Below are 20,450 nucleotides of genomic sequence, written 5' to 3' on the forward strand. Positions count from 1 at the left end.
ATGCTCCCTAAAATAAAACTTATATACCATCCCAACAGGGGAGCTCCACATGAAAGCCTTTTGCACTCTTTTGGAAAGAAAGATTGCCTTAACAGGAAACAAAAATTTCAAAAATAACCAACAAAGCAACAAACCTACGCTTAAATAGAATTTACCAAAAATCATCATTGGATGAATATGATATAACCAATCATCCAACACCAAATATAACAAGAAAAGGCTCTATGCGTGTGTATTTATAATTCTCACAACTGCACTCTCATATTCATGGAGGAGCCAATCACTTAAAAAACTTTATCAAAATTGACCCTTAAAACAAGCATGACTTCTAAACCCATCAAGAAGTTCTTAATAATTATAAAATGAACACAATCATGCCTGTGTTATATATTAAGCATTCCATCCAACAAAAACAATTGAACCAACAATGTACTAACATCAATTGCGAGTTGCCGCCATACGAAAGCATCTGATTTTGCCTTCCAACAACAATATAACCATAATAGTTGTTGGGATGTACATTTAGTATCAGGGTTCAGAGTAAATAAAAGTAGATAAATAATCTGCTATGAGAAGTAAGCAATGGGCCCATGATATAGGGTTTCTTGGTTGCCAAATCGCTTAAGAGCAAATCAATGTGTTGAATAGCATAAAAGACCATTCAGAAGAACCCATTAGGTGAAATGACTCATCATAAAAAATAACACTCGAATAAAGAGGCAAGTGCCAAACTGCAAAAGAGGCACTAGTAGGCAATTCCATTTCAGCATATATCTCCATGTCTCAACGACATTAAATATAATTCAAAACAAGCAATTCCATCCTTAATGACATGACACATTGGAGTAAGCTTAGCAATATATCATGCAAAACAAGAATATTTTCAAAATTTATGACCAGTTTTCTATTCATCTTCTTTGGTTAAAGATTCCTATAAAAAAGCATGCTTCATAAACAAAACGAGCCACACATTCTAGCGAAAGCCATTTTAGCCACAGGCATTTCACCATGCACCCTCGGTTTTAGCACGTGAATGCATAAGAATTAAGGGGTACCATTTTAACAAATATACCACACAATTCCCTATGTATACATTCATATGCATTGGAAACAAGTCGTGTGCATGTCAATATCGAGCACATCTCTAAACACATTACAATTTTGAAAGCAATAAAAGCTAATGTGTATAATGCAATCAAATCCTCTCAATTCTTATGCATTTACATATCTAACGCCTCAACTTCTTTTGTTTGCTTGATTGATGAACCAAAACCAAAACCAACTGTACATTAGATATCAATGTCCCATAGTTTCATATTCAGCTATAGAAAGAAGAGTAATGGCCACTTTGAAACCAAGAATAGTGAATTGCTAAATATTTTCCCCTCAAACAAATGTCACATAAAGGCAGTAAAATTGTGAAGGAACGAATACACATTGGAGTGCGTATTACATTAGCACGCTCAATCATAACTTATTCTACAATATAGATAGTATCAAAATTTAACTAGAGCATCCATGATACTTCACACAACTCTGTCATCTCTTCGAAATCTTCATCATCACCAACCGCTTGACTAACAACTTCTTTGTTGTTTGCAATTGTTTGACCCATTCGATATTCAAACACTTCTGGCGGTACCTATTCATTTTTGTCAACACTTGCGAAATCAACATGAAATTGTGAATGATGACGGCGGATAAAACTGTGAAAGGTCATTATTGCGGCAACAATTTTAACTTGTTTTTCTAAAGGATATGTTGGCATGTCACGAAGAATTACTCATTTTTTTCCATACACGGAAAGTCCTCTCAATAACATTTCTTAATGATGAATGACACTTATTGAACATCTCCTTCCTTCCTCATACTACTTGGCTTGCCTGTTCAAAATATGGTTTGTGATATTTTGTGTTTTAATATGGCTTTAGAAAACCTCTTTGTAATGGATAACAAACATCCACTAAATAATATTTTCCTGCAGTAATTGTTCATGATTAGCTAGCTTCACTTGAACAAATTGAAAGAACCATTTGGACAATCAACTGACCTTGAGATAGGAGTGAAAAATTGCACACGAGGTCAAGTGACAAATTTGAAAATGCGACTATCGTGAGCGCTTCCCTCTCACCCGACCATAATAAATGTAAAACACATATTAAAGTCAGACTTCACTATTATATTTTGTGTTGGTGATCCACACCGTCCAATGTATGCGATCTTATCAATATTTGATACATATGTCAATATGTGCACTGTCAATTGCACCAATACAATTCTACGCCAATGGATTATAATTCAAAATTTATATGTCATCGCTAAAAAAACAAATGACTAAATATACCTTAAAGTATGACATGTGTCGTTGGTCACTGAAGATTTGTATTGGGATCTTATGAAAGGTTAGATCTTCAGGCTTGATGATTTCAGAGGACTTGTGTACTAAAACATTCAGTCCAATAGAAAAATATCTACTTATGGTTTTAGTTGAGCATTGAAATCTCACGCAATCTGCTCTAATGAACTGATTATGTGATAATGTATATAAGACTATTGTCAAAACCTTTCGCGAAGTCATTCTAGAGGAACCATGTAGACTATATATGATGTGAAGCAAATTTAAGAGATCAATAAAGATGACTTGGCTCATACTAAGCATGTTATGAATTCGTATTGGATGACCTCGAAGCATTTTCCCTATCCGTTTATCACCCGTAAAAGGCAATTTCATTTATGGAGGCCTAGCGATATATGAATTGTTATACTCGGTAAGCAAATAGATAGTCGCCAAAACAATTTTCTTGCAACTCTCTATGTTCTATATTGGTAGCGTCTATTGCTAAAAAAAACAATAACATCAACAAATAATATTCAAGGCGAATGACAACATCAAAGCATAATCTAGCCCATTAAAAATTAGAACAATAAGTAATTGTTCCACCATCCATCAACCAATAGAAAGCATAGACACCAACATAGCCATAGAAGTAGTTATTTTACAGAAATGAAGCTTAAAAAACAGAGTGCACTTGAAATAACATAGAGTTTAAATAAATTAGTTATTGTGTTGTTATTGCCATCATTATGAAGAACTCCCTTTTAACAAGATCTTCAAGCAGCTTTAAGGACTATAAGTACAATTGTATGTCCTCATAAACTTCTACAATTTCCTCTAAAATCTTCATCACATCAGGAATGGATGAGGAGGCTTTTACTGTGTTAGCATCATAAGATAAATTGGTACATATTGTAGCCAATTTTGATATCTGACCCCTCAGATAAGCATGAACAATTTTTTATTTTGACAAACCCTTGCTTTTAGAGGTTGGTTTCCTTGCATGGCTGGCTTCACTGTGCTCATGGATGTCACAAGATGCTTTTTATGCTGGTTTAGTTGGGTTATCTCTGTATTCTCGTGATTCTAGAGGAGTCCATACATTATCTCCCATTGCGAGAACGCTGCTAAACATGAGATCAAGCTTCTCCTCTAGCTTAGGTTCGATCAATCGTACTTAATTTTTTTAGCAGTTGGTACCGCCTGCTATTCATACAAGAAAATAAGAATTCATAACAACAAATGCACTGAAATAGTTTTGATAGAATTACAAGATAATTCATTCAAATTTTCGTACCTCTAACTTCTCCTTCCACCACTCAAGCAATGCATTAATGGTGTTCTTTATGCATCCCAACCAAGTATCGTAGATCCTCTTTTGAGCTTTGTCAAAATTTCTAATCTTTTTTTAACTGATTCTACCTTTTTTTTACTGTGTTCGGTGATACAATCCTCCGTTTTTTCTTGGAAATTTTTGGTAAAATTTTGCCAACATTCTTTGCTAAAATGAGTTGTTGGTCTATTTCCTAACTCAATTTCAAGCAAGCATATGTCAAAAAAATTCATATGTAAATAAATATGAAACATGTGGTAGGTTAAATACCCACAATTGAAGAACATAAAGAGAAAAATCTTCATAATACATCAATAAACAATGTTGAGGATAAACCAATCGTCAAACCATCCAAATAAAGTTCTTCCAATGCGTAGACCACTTTCTTGAATATTCGAATCAGGCCTACAACCCATCCAAAAAATAATGCTTCCACTATTTAATAAGCATTTCCCCTAAATGCTCAAAACACCGAGCTCAAGTTGCCGAATGAGAGAAAAACCACAAAAAAAAAAATATCTTGGTGCGCCAGAACTCAAAATAAAAAAAGAACCATTGACATTTAAATGAATAGTTTATTTAAGGATTTAACATCATCATTGTAGAAAAAAATAAAATACAATATTTTTTTCTCATCACAATAGGCTAAATTGTTCTTCTCACCACAAGAGACCTTCGATTTCTTCCTCATCACAAATAGTATTAAACGAAAAAACCCTCGATGTTATTCACAAATTGAGGGACACAGACACTCACCCGCGGTCACGAAAATAATATTTTAGGCCGCAGGAACGAACTGGGGCGAAAAACTGAGCCCCCCAAAGACTCATAAAATGTGTTTTTATAAAAATCAATTTTTAAAAGCCAAAACAAACGGGCGCCCAAATGTCACTATTTTTCTTAATGTTATAAGATACAAGTTAAACAAATAAAGTTGCATCCTAAATAATTAAAAGATTAAAATGTAAGGAATATCACTACAATATTATTGACTTAACCCCATTCTCATTAAATTCCTTTTCTGAACAACCAATAATAAATCATATAAAAAACAAAACCTCTTTGAAAAATTCAAATACATGCATACCAACCAATTTTCATATATTTGCATATCTACCGCCTAAATTTTATTTTTTGCATTATACCACACAAATCTGTTTCATATTACATAAAAAATTCCACCATTTTAACTTTTTAGAAGCTAAACACACATTTTCAGGAATAGGTAAGATGGTAAAAAAATTGAAGTGTTGGAGGTTAGATATGTAAATGGATAGGAATTGAGTGTTATGTAAATGGATAGGTATTCAAATCATGAGATGACTAATTTAGTCAAAATTAGCTCATTATGTCATCATGCTTTCCTCATAAGTGTTATGGAGCTTTATCGAAGTTAACACATAAATCAACTCAAGTCTTGACTTTACCTGTTAGAGCCCATCCTCAATAGGTTGATATCAAATTAACAACTTATTTTCTTCATTTTATATTTATAACGTATTTGCTTGATGTTATGACAAGACTATTTTTTTTTATGATTTAAAAATATATATTTAAATTTTCAATTCTCTTCCATCAGTAGAAAATCACTTTTAAAAAGATTTAGAGACTTAGGGTATGTTTGAGGCAGTTTATTTGGTGCGGTGGTGTTTTGAAAATGCACATGACTTTGGGTAATCTTCGTTTTAGCAGCTTATGTGTTTTCAAAACGTCAAAAACAGTATTTTCACACCGGTGCGGTGGCAACTTTCTGGCTGCGATCTGACTTTTCAAAAAAAAAAAAAAATTTTAGTAGCCCACCACCCCCCACCACACCCAGCTTATCAGCAGATATTTTTAATCAGTCTATCAACAAATTATTCAATAAATTGCAGCTGCCCCAAAGTAAACTAAGGGTATATTTGGCACCACTGTGTAGTAGCAGTGCGGTGCATCACCACAATTTTTTTGTTTGTCAAAATTGCATATTCCTACTTTTTCAATAAGTTGTGATGGAAAGTTGTGTTCTGCAATCTGACATGACTAAGTGCAATAACTGCAAGAAAGCTATGATATTACTTTTTGAAAAAAAATTATAATAGTCGTTGTAGCTTCTTTTGAAGTAGTTTCAAAGTTAGTTTTTCAGATAGAAATAGCTAACCCAAACAAACCCTAAATACACACTAAAAAATACGTATATTTGAGTGATGATGAGAATGAAACTGCTTGAATCAAGGGATACTCAATCTTGTGAATGAAGGAACTTGCCCAAAAGTTGGGACCACACATACACGCAATCCAATAACTATCTCAAGCGTGCATGCTTGGCCAAAATATTTATATTGCTAAGCTTATATATAAGTGCTAGCCCAATTTTGGAGGGCTCTTCGATTTAAGTAAACTCATTCAAATTATGAGAGTTAACCTCACATTTGAAAGGGTTCTCCCCAACCAAAAGAATAAATTCCCCAATCTAAAGGGTACTTGCCCATTCCAAAGGCGGCTCAATTGAGTTATAAATGAGTCCATTTATCGTTTCATTTTCTGTGGCGGCCCTGTCAAATCAGTTGGTAGCCTCTTTCATTTGACGACATATGCATTCGAGGATATGCCAAGACAACCATTCATGTGCACTCTATGATGGGCTTGATTACTGAAATTTGAGGTTTATTACAATGAATAATTTATTTCTTTCTTTTTATTTTTTTCAATAGTGCTCAAATCCTTATAATCCGATGTAAAAGAAAAAAAAAGAATTCAACGACAAGCCTTTTATAATGCTCTTATGTGGCGAACAATAGTGTATAATATTCTCTTCTTCCGCCTATTCATTTCTCTTATCTTTTTCTTATCTCCCTTATCCTTTATGCCTATGTGTATATAATTTGTATATAATCGACTATGGATAATTGATAATATATATTTGTGGACATATTAAGTCACTCTTGATAACCAACCAAAGAAAATGTTTTGTTTTATTGAGTCATGAATAGCCTATCCTTAGGCTTATTTTCTAAAATGAAGTAAATTAATTCTTTACCTAATTACACGGGACTTTTTGGATTTATTGCTTTGAAAATAAATCTTAATACAGGTTAGACCAAATATTTATTTTATCTCTTTAAATTATTTATCTTAATTTATGTTTAATAACTTTAATTATTTTTTGATTAATTTTCATTACATATTTCAATTATAATTTTTTTTGGCCAGTGAACCATATTCTTTTCTATCCCATAAATAAATATTCATATAATTCTGTTTATTTTATAACACTAACAAAAACTATAATATATTAAAAACATTTTTGTTTTTTTCTTAACTATAAAATTTGCTCCTCAAATTTGAATAATTTATACTTTAATTATTGGTTCATGGCTTTTTCTAATTTCTAACTCATCCAACTAAAATAAAGAAACCAAAATTTCATGCTAATATCCCATATTTCAAGAAAAAACGGATTTTTCTAAATATTAGTCCCACATTGGTTTTACAGAGAATATTCTTTAGTTTATATGATATCTTCGGGAGGTGGAAATCACGACCTTACTTGAACAGGATCTGTTCTATAGGATCGTACAGCTGCATCTTTAACAAATAAAGAGGCAAGCAACTCAATCTGGTTGATGACACGTGGTCTTGGGGTCAGGGCGTGATTAACGGTTGAGATCCAACTCTTCGGATCAACGCTGTGGAGGATCGTTCCAAGTCGATTATTAACGGCTTGGATGATCCCAAGACTTTCTGACAGATGAATCATACTTTTTTGTTCCAATGGTTTTTCTTCGCAATTTTAGGGTTGCGCGCCGTTCTCCCAATTTTGGATTCTCCTTTTTATGAAGGAATCAGGATTCGAGTAATTTTTTTTGTCTGTAGTATTTTCTTTTAATATTTTTTAGGTTTTTCGATAGTTCTTTGGAGCTCCGTTTACCCGATTTTGGATTCTCTGTGTTGCTTCTATGAAGGAATCAGGCTTAGGGATTAGTTGGTAATGCTCTGATTTCTATTTTTCTTACCTTGAGATCTTAGCGGAGAGCTGCTTCACAGTTGAATTATACTAGAGATGATTTTTTTTTTCTAACGGGAAATTGTGGAGAAATATTTGAAATTGAAGAAGTATCGGTGCTGATGATTGATTAACAACTTTGTCAGTTCCTGATCCGTGGTGTTGGGTAAGCTGAATTCTTCATCCTCTCTCTATATCTTTTGTTTATATTTGTGAATCAAATTTTAAGAAGTAAGATCTAATTTAGTGATCTAATCTTATATTTTTTCTCCTCCCTCTTAATCGCCTCTCTTTTTTCTCTGTTATCATAATGTTTATATGTTGAAGATTGGTGTTTTCTTAATTTGAGATTGAAGTGTTTTGCAATATGTTTGAATTTTGGGTAGTTTGTGTTTTCTGTATTGGGCATGTCACTCGATTCCCATTCCAATGTATTTGCATATCTATCTCCTAAACTTTTACTTTTTTTTTTTGCTTAAATACCAACCAAGTCTTTTATATCACATAAACAATACTATCATTTTGACTTTTAGAAAATGAAATACACCTTTTCATGCATATATTTGGAGTCATATGTGTTAAAATTGAATTTTTAGCTGTTAGATATGTAAATACATTGGAATTATGTGGTCTGTGTGTAAATCTTCCTTTCTGTATTTTGAAATAGAGAAAATATATGAAATGGAAGTGTGTATTGTATCGCTGAGTAATTGGTTTTGCAGTTGATGGTGTGTTGTGTACTGAAAGTTTAATTATTGTGTGCCCTTTTTGGTGTTTCAAAAAGTGTGGTTAAAGATATCAAGACGGGTAATTGAACTGACATCTTCTTTCTTCTCCCTTCGCCAATTTCTCTCTCTCTCTCTCTCTTTTCCTTATATATTTACATATCTAACACCTAAACTCTACTTTTTATACTGCTACCACTCAAATCTTTTATATCGCATCAAAAGAACCACTATTTTAACTTGAAATGCAACTTTTCATTCATAGGTCAGGTAGCACATATGTAAAAATTGAAGTTTTGGCGTTATATATGCTAATGCATACGAATTGAGTGGTATGTATGTACATTTTCCTTAGACTGCATTTGCTATCAAATAAGAGTCATATTGGTGAAGTTAGAAAAGGAAACATGGTCAAGGATTTTTTTTATAGTTCATGGAAAAGGAAACAAAATCGGGCCCACCGAGTGAATTCAGTAATTTGGCTTCATCCATGCAAAATTTCCATCTCTTTTAGCTTCCAAGTCCTTGCTCCATTTTTTGTGAGAAATGCTCAATGGAGTTTTGTTCTATTATTTTTTGGATAATTAGATACATAGCACCCAAGAATTTGCTATTTATAAAAATAGCAACCAAGTTATTTATTTGAACTTCTGAAACAATGTATTTACGAATGCCGCGATCAAATCACTGGTAATTTGATAAAAATGAATAATATTGGTAGGGATTTTATTATAAATTTTGATATTTTAGTGCGAACTTGAAAAACAGATGAAAAAGGGTGCTACTTTTGCAAATAGCAAAGTTTTAGGTACTATGTATGTAATTGACCCCTTTTCTTTTTTTCTTTCTTCTCTTCTTCTTTATAGTCGCAAATTGAGGTTTTTCTCCAATTGAAAGGGGCTTATTTCTTTCCTCAGGTGGAATAGTTTTTGTGCTAGCTTTATGTATGCAAACAACTAGAAAAAAACTTCAAGGGGTATTTACATACATACCACCTAATTCCTATGTATTTATATATATAACATATAAAATTTACTTTTTATATTTATACCACCCAAATTTTTCATATTACATAAAAAATACCACTAATTTAACTTTTAAAAAATGAAACACACATTTTCATGCAATGGTGAGATGACATATATGTAAAAATTGATGTTTTGGTGTTAGATATGTAAATACATATGAATTGGGAGGTATGTAAATCTTCCAAACTTCAATTTTGTGCTGGGGATTTCATGATGCAATTGTTAATTTTCTCAATAATTGATTGTTCCATCTGTGTAAGGCAACTTGAGCTTTGTTTCTACTTTGTGGGGAATGAGTTTTCTATTTTATAAGTTATTATGTTGGTGTGTATCACTTTTGATTTTGGGTAGATACGTCGTACATGTATTGATAAGGGGGGAGCAAAGTTCCATGAGATGTTCTTTGTTGGGAAATTTACATACACAACACACAATTCTTATGTATTTACATATCTCACACCTGAACTTTAATATTTACATACATAGCTGTTTGGTTTCTTAAACCTATGCACGCAAAGGTGTATTTCACTTTTAGAAAGTGGTAGTGGTGCTGTGAGATATATAAATACATATGAATTGTGGGCTATGCATGTAAATGCCCTTTTTTTATTCAATGAAGGATTTCAATGTAAGTTTATTTTCGAGGGGGATTTATGGTGAAAATTTGAGGAATAATGAGTGAGACTTGCTGAAAAGGGAAGGAAATTGAGGAAATAGAGGAGAGAGTGGTCCACAAAATGGAGCGGAATTGCTAGTTATAAATTATGAGATAATATCGTTAATTCTCATGATGAAAAAGGAAGTTTAACTTGTTCTTGTGCAAAATGAAAGTATGATTTGATAAATTGCCTTGGATAGGATAAAAAAAGGTTTGATTTGATAGATTAAGGTTTGTGATGGGCTATATATGAAGGGTTATGATTTTATGTTTAAAATTAAAGGTAGAGATTTTATTATAGTGAAATTATAAGCAACTTCGTAGTAGTAGTTTAGATATGCGACTATGTGTTTTGCTATGTGCTACTCTCACTCTAAAGGCAATCTGGGATCACTTTTAGTTATGTTTTCTATTTATTATTATTATTATTATTATTTTTATTTTTATATATTTTGATTTGAAATAAAACATGTTTGACATATTTGATTAAGATATGGTTGTATTTTAAAACACTCAAAATGCCTAAAAGTTGTTATGAGTATTTTCAAAAAGAAGATGGGCTATTATTTCATCACAAATAGAAATATAACTTTAAGTTAAGGTTCCAGGACTTCAGATTTCTTGCTTATGGAAATTAAAATTGATCAATCACCACAAACAGTTAAAAAAATTCTATGAAATGGCTGCTTGCCACAATCTTTTTCTTCTTGTAAGTTTTCAAATTTGTGTTTTTCTTGGGCTCTGTTAGCTATAGCTCTTTCTTCTGTTATTTATGATTTCAAATCCACCCTTAAGGTGCAATTTTGAAATAATGATTTTGTTTTTTTTCTGATAGAAACATGTGGTTCAACTCTTTATCTCAATTTTATTTTTTGATGGAATTTAGCCCTCTAAACATATTAAATCTTAGGGAAAAAGAGAACTTTGAACCTTTCAGACAAACGTCCTAAAGTTTTTTTTAGAGTTGCTGTTTAAATATCTTTCTCTGTAATAATTTCGTTTTTTTTTAAAGTTTTTTTGGGTTGCTTTTATTCGGCAAAATACTTGTTCATTCTTCTTCTTACTATTCATAAGGAAGGTTTCTATCGGGGCCTGTTTGCAAAACATTCCACACAATTTTGTATGCTTATAGATGTGGCAATAAAACATAATTTAAATCTGAAATCTGCCTTTCCATAGGGGCCTGTTTGCAAAACATAAGGATTCTGTGTAGGAACTTACTAGTCAGTTTTTCTACTTCTATTATATCTTTGAATACATTGAAATATTTTGAATTCAAATTGTATTTTTTTTTTAATTTGCAAAGCATACCATTGTCATGGAATAATCAAAGAAATTCTTATGCAGCCCTCCTTGTTCTTCTTGTTCTCTTCACTCGATTGTTCAGAGTTCTGCATGGTGATACTCGATTATCGATGTTTCTGCACTAAATCCAAGTGAAAGATGAGATGGACGACTCATCTGAAAGAAAGCTGAGTGAAGGGTCAATACTGAAGGTAAATTGTGTGCAATAACAACAATAATTTTGTAATGTAAATCATAACAATTGTTTTAGTAAATTACATTTTTTACTTTTATTTCATTTATTTTATTTATATGGAAGGATTGTCTAGGCTAGTGGTGAGTACTGTTTTCATATTACATTTTACGTCGCCATTTTTTTCTGGGGCATTTACATACATACCGCCAAATTCTTATGTAGTTGCATATCTAACATAAATCTAATTTTTTATATTTATACCATCCAAATGTTTCAAATCACATAAACAATACCACGATTTTAACTTTTAAAAAGTAAAATAGACCTTTTCATGCATAGGTAGGATGACATATATATATATCTAAAAATTGAAGTTTAAATGTTATAAGAATTGATTGGAATGTATGTAAATCTTCTTTTTTCTTTAGTTGCTAGGAGTGTGAAAGGTCTTTTTTCAGACAGGCATCACAGATTTTGTTCTTATGCAAGAAGACAACTGTAGTTTATAATCTTTTCCTTCAATTTTTTATGATTTATTGCTTACTCATGTTATTTAATTAAAAGTCTTGGTTTTATTGATTATTTGGGGTAGAAAAAGATGAGCTTTTCTACTGTAAACCTTGACCTAGCATAAAGGCGCATGTTCCTATGGATGATCATTCACAATTAATATATCTAGTTCTTTTTTGTTATCATCATTTTTAGCTTTTCTTGTGGCCTTTGATCCTGCTGTCTTTGTTTTAATTTATGGAAATTTACATACGCCTCACCATGATTCTTATGTAATTACACATCTCACCCCTGAAATTTCATATTTATTTATGTTGAAATTTAGAATAATGCGGAATAATATTATTGATATGAAATGGGGGTATAAATAACTCTTACATGAATCTTAGAATAGTAAAGATAATAAAAAAAAATAACAACAAAGGAAAAATATAACACCTATATCTCTAATTAATCAATTCATATTAAATACTCAGAGATAAATGAAACAACATAAATCATAAAATATGAAAGAAAATAACTTCAATCCAAAAAAATAAATTTAATTCTTATAACTTCTAACAGGAACAAATTATTTTCTAATACAACTTCTAACACCCCTCATCAAGTTGAAACACGGTTGAAAACAATGATCAACTTGGATTTGAAAAAATCAATGAGGAAGAAGATTTTTTGAGATAGAAGGAAGTCTTCATCACGTACTGCTGTTATCTTTGACTATAGTTTCTATAGTGTCTATAGGTAGGCGGAAGACTCCTACAGATGATGCTGCAGGGAAGTTTGTTGGGAAATAGACAATTTGCAGGAAAAACTGACTTCTAGCTTGCTGTGGTTGTCATCGGTTGCAATTTCTGCAATATCTGTAGTTAGGTAAAAAACTCCTACAAGTAATGCTGCAGAGAAATTTGCAGAAAAGTAGACAACCAACAAGAAAAAATATAGTGTATGGTCTGTAGAAAGAAGATAGAACACTTGCAGGGAAAGTTGTAGAGTACGGCCTTGGATATGGCCTGCGAAGGGGCCTGTAGCAGGAAAAAGTTTCAAAGGAGGGTCTGCTATAGGAAATGTCCGGAGGAGGGTTTGCTGCAAGAAAAGGTTCAGAGGAGAGCCTGATGAAGGAAAAGACTCCAAAGGAGAGCCTAATGCCGGAAGAATTTTGGGGGAGGGCTTGCTGCAGAAAAAGTTTCGGAGAAGGGTCTGCTGTAGGAAAGATTCCAGAGGAGGGTCTGCTGTAGGAAGAATTCCAGCTGCTGGAAAAAGTTTCAGAGGTCTCCTGCTGTAGCAAAAAGCTTCAGAGGAAGGTCTTCTACGCACCATCTGATGGAATACCTCTCTTACTTGGAGCTCTCATGGCTCCAATCCTTCCTTCAAAGCATCAAACACAATACCTAATTCATGCAAACTTTTAGATAACTCCATCGCCTTCTCCTTCGAGATTGGGAAATGAAGTGAATCAATCTAATTCCAACAAACGACATGTGCATTTATCAATTTGATGAATCTCCTTCAACAACCCAGCATAATTCCTCCATCCCCTCGTCTTCGATTCCTCCATTATCTTATCATGCAAAGACAAAATCAAAGCCCCTTAAGAAAAGCTCATGGGAATTTAAAATTACTTTGAAACCCGCGGTTCGGACAAGATATGACAGCGACCAAAGCCCACATCACCAAATGAAGAACTGAGTTCATGGTTATGATAGGGTTCACAAGTCCATTGGTGGCCTCAATTTCATTGCTACATGTAGCATATATGCTGCTTCTAATAACTTACAATTGCCGTGTAGTCGACCATGTTTTGGAAATGCTTTAGGACAAGGACTATAAGTGGCCACTAGTACGGTGGTGATCGTCGCTGGAGCTCAGGCTATTGCAGCCAAACGTACGATTTCGTTGCGCTAGAATGTACATCGGGTTCTTTTCATCAAGCATAAGCACTGCGAGATCCGTCAAAGCCTTCTTAACATTGCGGAGCTGACCCTCGACAAGGGTTTTTTTTGCACGGATCCAAGGAAATGAGAACAAACTCGATGTGCTTTTGCCACTGCCTCACTTGTACGATTCCGTCGTGTATGGCGTTGTAGGCGTTGAGAGCCTTGACCCTGCGATCTTATAACTTAGAGATAAGACGATCCTGTGGACGACGGGAGAGGATCGTCCAGTTATTGAAGAGAATGACATAGAATTCCTCTTGGCAAAGGTGGAATGAATGGAGTAGCTTACAGACTCAGGCAAGTGAAACAGCAAGACGCGGTGCTGGAAGAAATTGAGCTCTTGCTCTTGGCTCGAGCTGAGCTCATGATGGCCATCCATGGCATGAACTTGATCTCTCTGGAGGCTTAGGAGGGAGTTGTCGATCGCGGTGAATAGAATAGAAGTTCCTTGATAATCTATCGTGGGTATTATGGTTTAAGGCTAATAGGATTTGGTGACTGAAGATGAGTACAAATGGATCTGGAAGAGAAAATCGTGACGTGAAAGCTCGCGGGAGGGAATTCCGGTGGTGGAGTCTGCAGTGAGAGAGTTTTTGGAGAAAAGAACTAAAACGAGGCGGAGGAAGGGCCTGCGAAAAAACTAAAACGAGGCGGAGAAAGGGCCTGCAACATGACAAAGTTTGCTTATTTATATGAAACAATGATATAAATAACTTTTACTTGAATCTTAGAATAAGAACGATAATAAAAAAGAAATAATAACAAATGAAAGATATAAAACCACTATCTCCAATTAATCAATTCAAAATTACTTACTTAGAGATAAATGAAACAACATAAAACATAAAATAGGAAAGGAAATAACTCCAATCCGAAGAAATAAATTTAATCCTCATAACTTCTAACAAGAATAAATTATTTTCTAATATAACTTCTAACAATTTACATATTAGTTTTTGATTTAAACCTATACTTGAAAAAAATGTATTTAACTTTTAAAAAGTGCAAATAGTTCTAATTTTGATGTGATAGTAAAGATTTGAGAATTATACGTGTAAATCTGAAAGTTTAGTGGTGAAATATGTAAATATATAAGAAATGTGTGCTATGTATGTAAATGCCACTTTAATTTAATTTAATGAGTATATATATTATATATAATTTTGATGTCTTAGGATGTGCAAAGCGCAACAATTGAAAATATTTCGAAGAATGTTATATTCTGGAACGGAGAAGACGAACAAGAACCCAAAGTTGGAATGGTTTTTGAATCTTACGATGATGTTTTTAGATTCTACAAAGAATACGGGCACAGAAAAGGCTTCGGTGTCGTGATCAAAAGGTCGTGGTTTCGAAAAGGGAAATGTCGACGGGCTGATCTTAGTTGTTGGAAAAGCGGCTGCGGATCCATCAATCAACAATCTTCTTCCATCGCAAAACCCACAACAAAAACTAATTGTCAAGCTATGATTACCGTTAGAAATTGGAAGGACGACTTCCTATTCATAACAGATGTTATTCTCGATCATAATCATTCACTAAGCCCCTCAAAAGCTCGATATTTTCGATGCAACAGAAAGTTACTGGCCAAAAAATCAGATTTTGTTGATGAAACAGGTATGGATGTTTCAGGTAAGCCATCACTTAATCAAAATGGAGATAAAATTGTGTCCTTGAATTCTGTACATAAGGAAGGGACTCTCAAACTTAAAGAAGGAGATGCAATAAAAATTTGTGAATATTTTTCGGACATGCAGAGGAAAAATCCAAATTTTTTCTATTTGTTGGATTGGGACGAAGAAGGCTATCTAAGAAATTTGTTTTGGGCCGATGCCAAGTCTCGATCATCGTACGATTATTTCGGAGATATTGTCACATTCGACACAACTTTTCTTCTTAACAAATATGACTCACCATTTGTTTCTTTTGTCGGAGTTAATCATCATGGCAATCTTGTTTTATTTGGTTGCGGCCTGCTCGCCGACAGATCATTGGAAAACTATGTGTGGTTATTCAAAGCTTGGTCGTCGTGCACCTCAGGGCGTTCTCCGAAAGGTATTATAACTGATCAATGTACGACTATCCAACACGCAGTTTCTGAAGTTTTTCCCAATTCTCGACATAGATTTTGCTTGTGGAACATATTGAAGAAAATACCTGAAAAATTAGGATATCTTGGTCAATATAGGATTATTAAGAAAGAAGTAAAGAGAATAATTTATGATTCAATGAAAGTTTCAGAGTTTGAAGATGGGTGGAAGACAATGATCGAATATTTTGGGCTCGAAACTCATAGTTGGCTTCATGATTTGTATGAAAGACGACATTTTTGGGTTCCAGTTTATCTTAAAAACATATTTTGGGCAGGAATGTCAACCACACAGCGCCGACAATCCATAAGCTCTTACTTTGATGATTACGTAAATTCTAAAACCTCTCTGCAGGAATTCATCAACTTATATGAAACAGCTTTAGAAGATAACTACGAGAAAGAAGCACAAGCGAATTTCGAATCATTTCATGGTAGCCGTTACTTGTTGACGCAGTTTCCCATGGAGGAAAAGCTCTCAAAGTTGTACACGTCAAATATGTTTCAGAAGTTTCAAGAGGAGCTTAAGGCCGCCATCCAATGCAATGTTTCTATATTGAAGATTGAAGGTTCAGTCACATATTTTGAAGTAAGAGAATGTGGATTTCGAAAAAATGGTGAAGATGGTAAAGGAGGCGGCTTTAAGAACTTTGAGGTTTTGTACAATGCGTGTAGAAATGAAGTCGAATGTATTTGCCAAGGATTTAATTTTGTGGGCATTGTTTGTCGGCACGCCTTATCAGTACTTAAATTTTGTCAGGAATATAACCTTCCGTCTAAATATATTCTCGACCGTTGGCGTAAAGATTTCAAATGTTTTCATGCTTTTTCTCATTGGTCTTCTGATAAAGGGGCAGCGGCTACTAATGAATTGGAGAGGTACAATCTCTTAACAAACCGTTCTTTACGAGTTGTTGAATTAGCTGCATCTTCTGATAGTAATTTTGAGTTTGTAATTAAGCTGCTTGATAAGATTGAGAGAAGTTCATGGTGATTTTTTTTTTTTTTTGTGCAATAATGTTAACGAATCATTAATTTTATGCGCTGATGTCAATTTTAGGTGTAAATATGCAATAAATTTTGCTTTGTTCATATGACTGGAAAGCTCAGTATTTTCTTGTTTTCTTTAGCCATGTTGGCGTCTAGGTTTGAGGCTGTTATTTTTGATATATCATGCAGTGTTTATTTGTTCGACTTGGATGAAAAATTTTATGACATTTACATACATACCTGTTAGTTCCTATGTATTTACATATCTAACGCCTAAATTTCACATTTTTTTTATTTTAATACCACCCATACCTTTCATATCACATAAAAAATACTACCATTTTAACTTTTAAAATACGAAATACACCTTTTCATGTATAGTTAACGTGGAAGGGACCTAAAAATTGAAGTTTAAGTGTTAGGTATGTAAATGCATAGGAATTGAGTTGTATATATGTAAATTTTCCAAAATTTATTCATCTATGAACCGTTAAACACGAGTGATTGCTCGTTTATAATATGTTAATAAATAGGAATTGAGTTGTATGCATGTAAATCTTTCAGAATTTAAACATTATAATGCTATGAACCCTGAAACTTGAGTGATTGCTCACTTATACCTTCAAATTCAAACAATTCATGTTTTTTTTCAATTTTTGCGAAATTAATGGGGCGAGCAGTAAAATAGCAAATAAAATAACACAGATTTATGTGAAAGACACAAGATGAGAAAAAGCAATGGTAAAAAATAAAATTCACTACTCTGAACTAAGATTACAAAATGGAGCACGTAGGGGCCGTTTGGTAGCATACTTTTAATAGGATTTAGTCTTGGATTTAACTTTACGCCAAATATCAAAAAGTGAAGATGAAATTCAGTGCCCCATTAAATCAAATTTCTTCACGTTCCGACTTTTTCTTCGCGTTCTTTCTCTTTTTCGACTTAAAGGATTTACTCTGTCGTTGCTTGCGGCCTCCATCTCTGTCATGAGTTTGCCAGATTTGTTGAATTTGGTAAATCCTATTTAAAGTAAATCCACGCTGAAGACAAATACCGCCTGAGGGTTCGAGGGCTGGCTCTCTTCACCTATGAATCTGTAGTGGAAATATTCTATATATGGATGCGTACAAAAAATTCTAATATATCCAAACCTTATAGCATAAACGGCCGTAGCACCACAGATCCCCTAAAATTTTTTTTGAACATTTACATACATACCACTCAATTTTTATGTAATTACATATCTAGCACCTGAACTTTAATTTTTACATGCATACCAACTTACCTTTTCATGAATAGGTTTTTTACTTTATATAAAATGGTGATATTTTTGATGTGATATGAAACATTTGGGTCTTGAAAATGTTCAAATTATAGGTGTTAGATATGCACATGCATAGGAACTGGGTGGTGTTTATGTAAATGTCCCAACAACTTTTCCCATAGTTTTGGTTATGTCACACGTCACCCTACGAATTTTCAATTCAAGCCCAACAAAATTTGAGTCACAAGTTCTAACAGCTGCTTAGCTCGATAGGCTTATAAAGATGCTGTTCCGAGTATTCTATCTTGGGAGAAAGCATTTAAAAATATGTTGGACACAACTCTCAGATTCCTCATGTAACCTGATGAAACAATTCATGAGAGATTATATAATGATATAATTTCTATGATTTGTTGGACTTGTGGAGCCTTGGATGCACCCACTACCCCACAGCATCCAAGCAGCAGGCCAAGCACCCGGCCAAGCACCCAGGAGCATTTCGACGACGGCGCGCCCGCTCCGATCCACAAATTCATCCCGAGCAAGCAAAATAATGATGTGGATATGCGGCGTGATCATGCTGCCGGAAGGTTGCTGCTGGAAAAGTTATTAAATTCGCGATTTTGAGCTACGAAAAATAATCTCTTTGCGTGTGCTTTTCTTTGACAAGGTTTCCGTGAAGTGAAGAGTGGCCGAAGAGGAGGATTTTGGCGTGTGTTTCTCTTGTGGGATCGAAAGGAAAGATTTAGAGCAAAGTCCTGTAAGTTTCATTTCTTGTAGAGGGAGATCGAGTGAGTTTTATGTACTTTTTATGAATTTCATGGTGGAAATTTCTTGTTGGTGTAGCTCTATATTTTTTTCTCTTTCTCTGACTTTTCCACATTAAAACTTAGTGTGTATTCTTTTTTGAATTATTTTGTTGTGTTTTTTGTTTGATTTTTTGTTCCGATTTTCTTGAATTAGTGTGATCCTATTCCTTGATGGAGTTTTGATTGGTATAACGAAAATTTTCCCATCAATCATTCCCAACATGATTAATGATCATTTTGAGACTACCTTTCTTTTTGATTTCTTGATATACATATTTGTGAAGAAAATTTTATGAAGAGTTTCTAGAAGGTATTGAATGATAATAAAATTTTTGGGGCATTTACATAAATACCAACTGATTCCTATCTATATATATATCTGACACCTGAACTTAACATTTATGTCACCCTAATCTTTTATACAACAACAACAAGCCTTTATCCCACTAAGTGGTATCGGCTACATGAATTCTTTTTCTCCATTGCATCCTATTAGTGTCATATTTTCATTTAATTCTAATGTATTAAGATTTTTTTATACAATACGCCTAGGTCTTTTTAGATCTACCTTTGCCTTTCTTAATATAAGTCGAATCTAAAATATATACTCTCCTAACAAGATCATCAAATGGTCGGCGTTGAATGTGACCAAACCATCTAAGACTACTCTCTCTAATCTTGTCCGCCACTAGAGCTACATCAACCCTATCACGGATATATTCATTTCGAATTATCTCTAAGTGTCAAGCCACTTATCCACCTAAACATTCTCATACTAGCAACACTTAACTTTGTTTTATGCTTCTTTTTTAAAGGCCAACATTCCGCGCCATAAAGCATTGCAGGTCGTCTTTCTATTATATTATAAATTTTTCCTTTCAATCTAAGCAATACTTTTCTATCGCACAATAGACCTAATGCATTGCTCCACTTCGACCAACAAACTTGAATTCTACTAATAATGCCCCCATCTATATCACCATCACTTTGAACTATCACTTTGAACTATTGACCCGAGGTACCTAAAATGATCACACCTTTTAATAATTTGATCATCCATAGTTCCAACTTTGCCCCTAAAGCTATTACTACTAAAATTACTTTCCATGTATTCAATTTTAGATCTATTCAAACGAAGGCCTTTAGAATCCAATGTAGACCTCCATTATTCAAGTTCTTTCTGAACTCTTTCTCTAGTCCTATCCACACGAATGATATCATCGGTGAAAAGAATGCCCCAAGGTTCATCCTTCTTTAAATGTTTGGTAAGGGCATCCATAACTAAAGCATAAAGATATGAGTTTAAAGT

The 20,450-nt window shown here is 33.6% G+C and overlaps 1 protein-coding gene across 5 annotated transcripts; it reads left to right on the top strand.

Annotated features, from left to right (window-relative positions):
- Window positions 1-7,205: 7,205 nt before the first annotated feature.
- LOC110029162 (protein FAR1-RELATED SEQUENCE 6-like) lies at window positions 7,206-19,141 on the top strand. 5 transcript variants are annotated; one of them, XM_020731326.1, is made up of 5 exons: window positions 7,206-7,819; window positions 11,412-11,560; window positions 15,164-16,956; window positions 18,760-18,922; window positions 19,003-19,141. In XM_020731326.1, exons 2-4 carry the CDS (start codon window positions 11,513-11,515, stop codon window positions 18,884-18,886), a joined length of 1,968 nt encoding a protein of 655 aa, XP_020586985.1. In that variant the 5' UTR covers window positions 7,206-7,819; window positions 11,412-11,512; the 3' UTR covers window positions 18,887-18,922; window positions 19,003-19,141. The 5 variants fall into 5 exon arrangements, with proteins under 5 accessions (XP_020586985.1, XP_020586986.1, XP_020586988.1 ...); XM_020731327.1 differs by lacking the exon at window positions 19,003-19,141 and having other exon boundaries at window positions 7,206-7,503; window positions 7,613-7,819; window positions 18,606-18,839; XM_020731329.1 differs by lacking the exon at window positions 18,760-18,922 and having other exon boundaries at window positions 19,003-19,140.
- Window positions 19,142-20,450: the final 1,309 nt, after the last annotated feature.

The sequence above is a fragment of the Phalaenopsis equestris genome, unplaced genomic scaffold (genome assembly GCF_001263595.1).
Source record: "Phalaenopsis equestris unplaced genomic scaffold, ASM126359v1 Scaffold000552, whole genome shotgun sequence".
Lineage (NCBI taxonomy): Eukaryota > Viridiplantae > Streptophyta > Magnoliopsida > Asparagales > Orchidaceae > Phalaenopsis > Phalaenopsis equestris.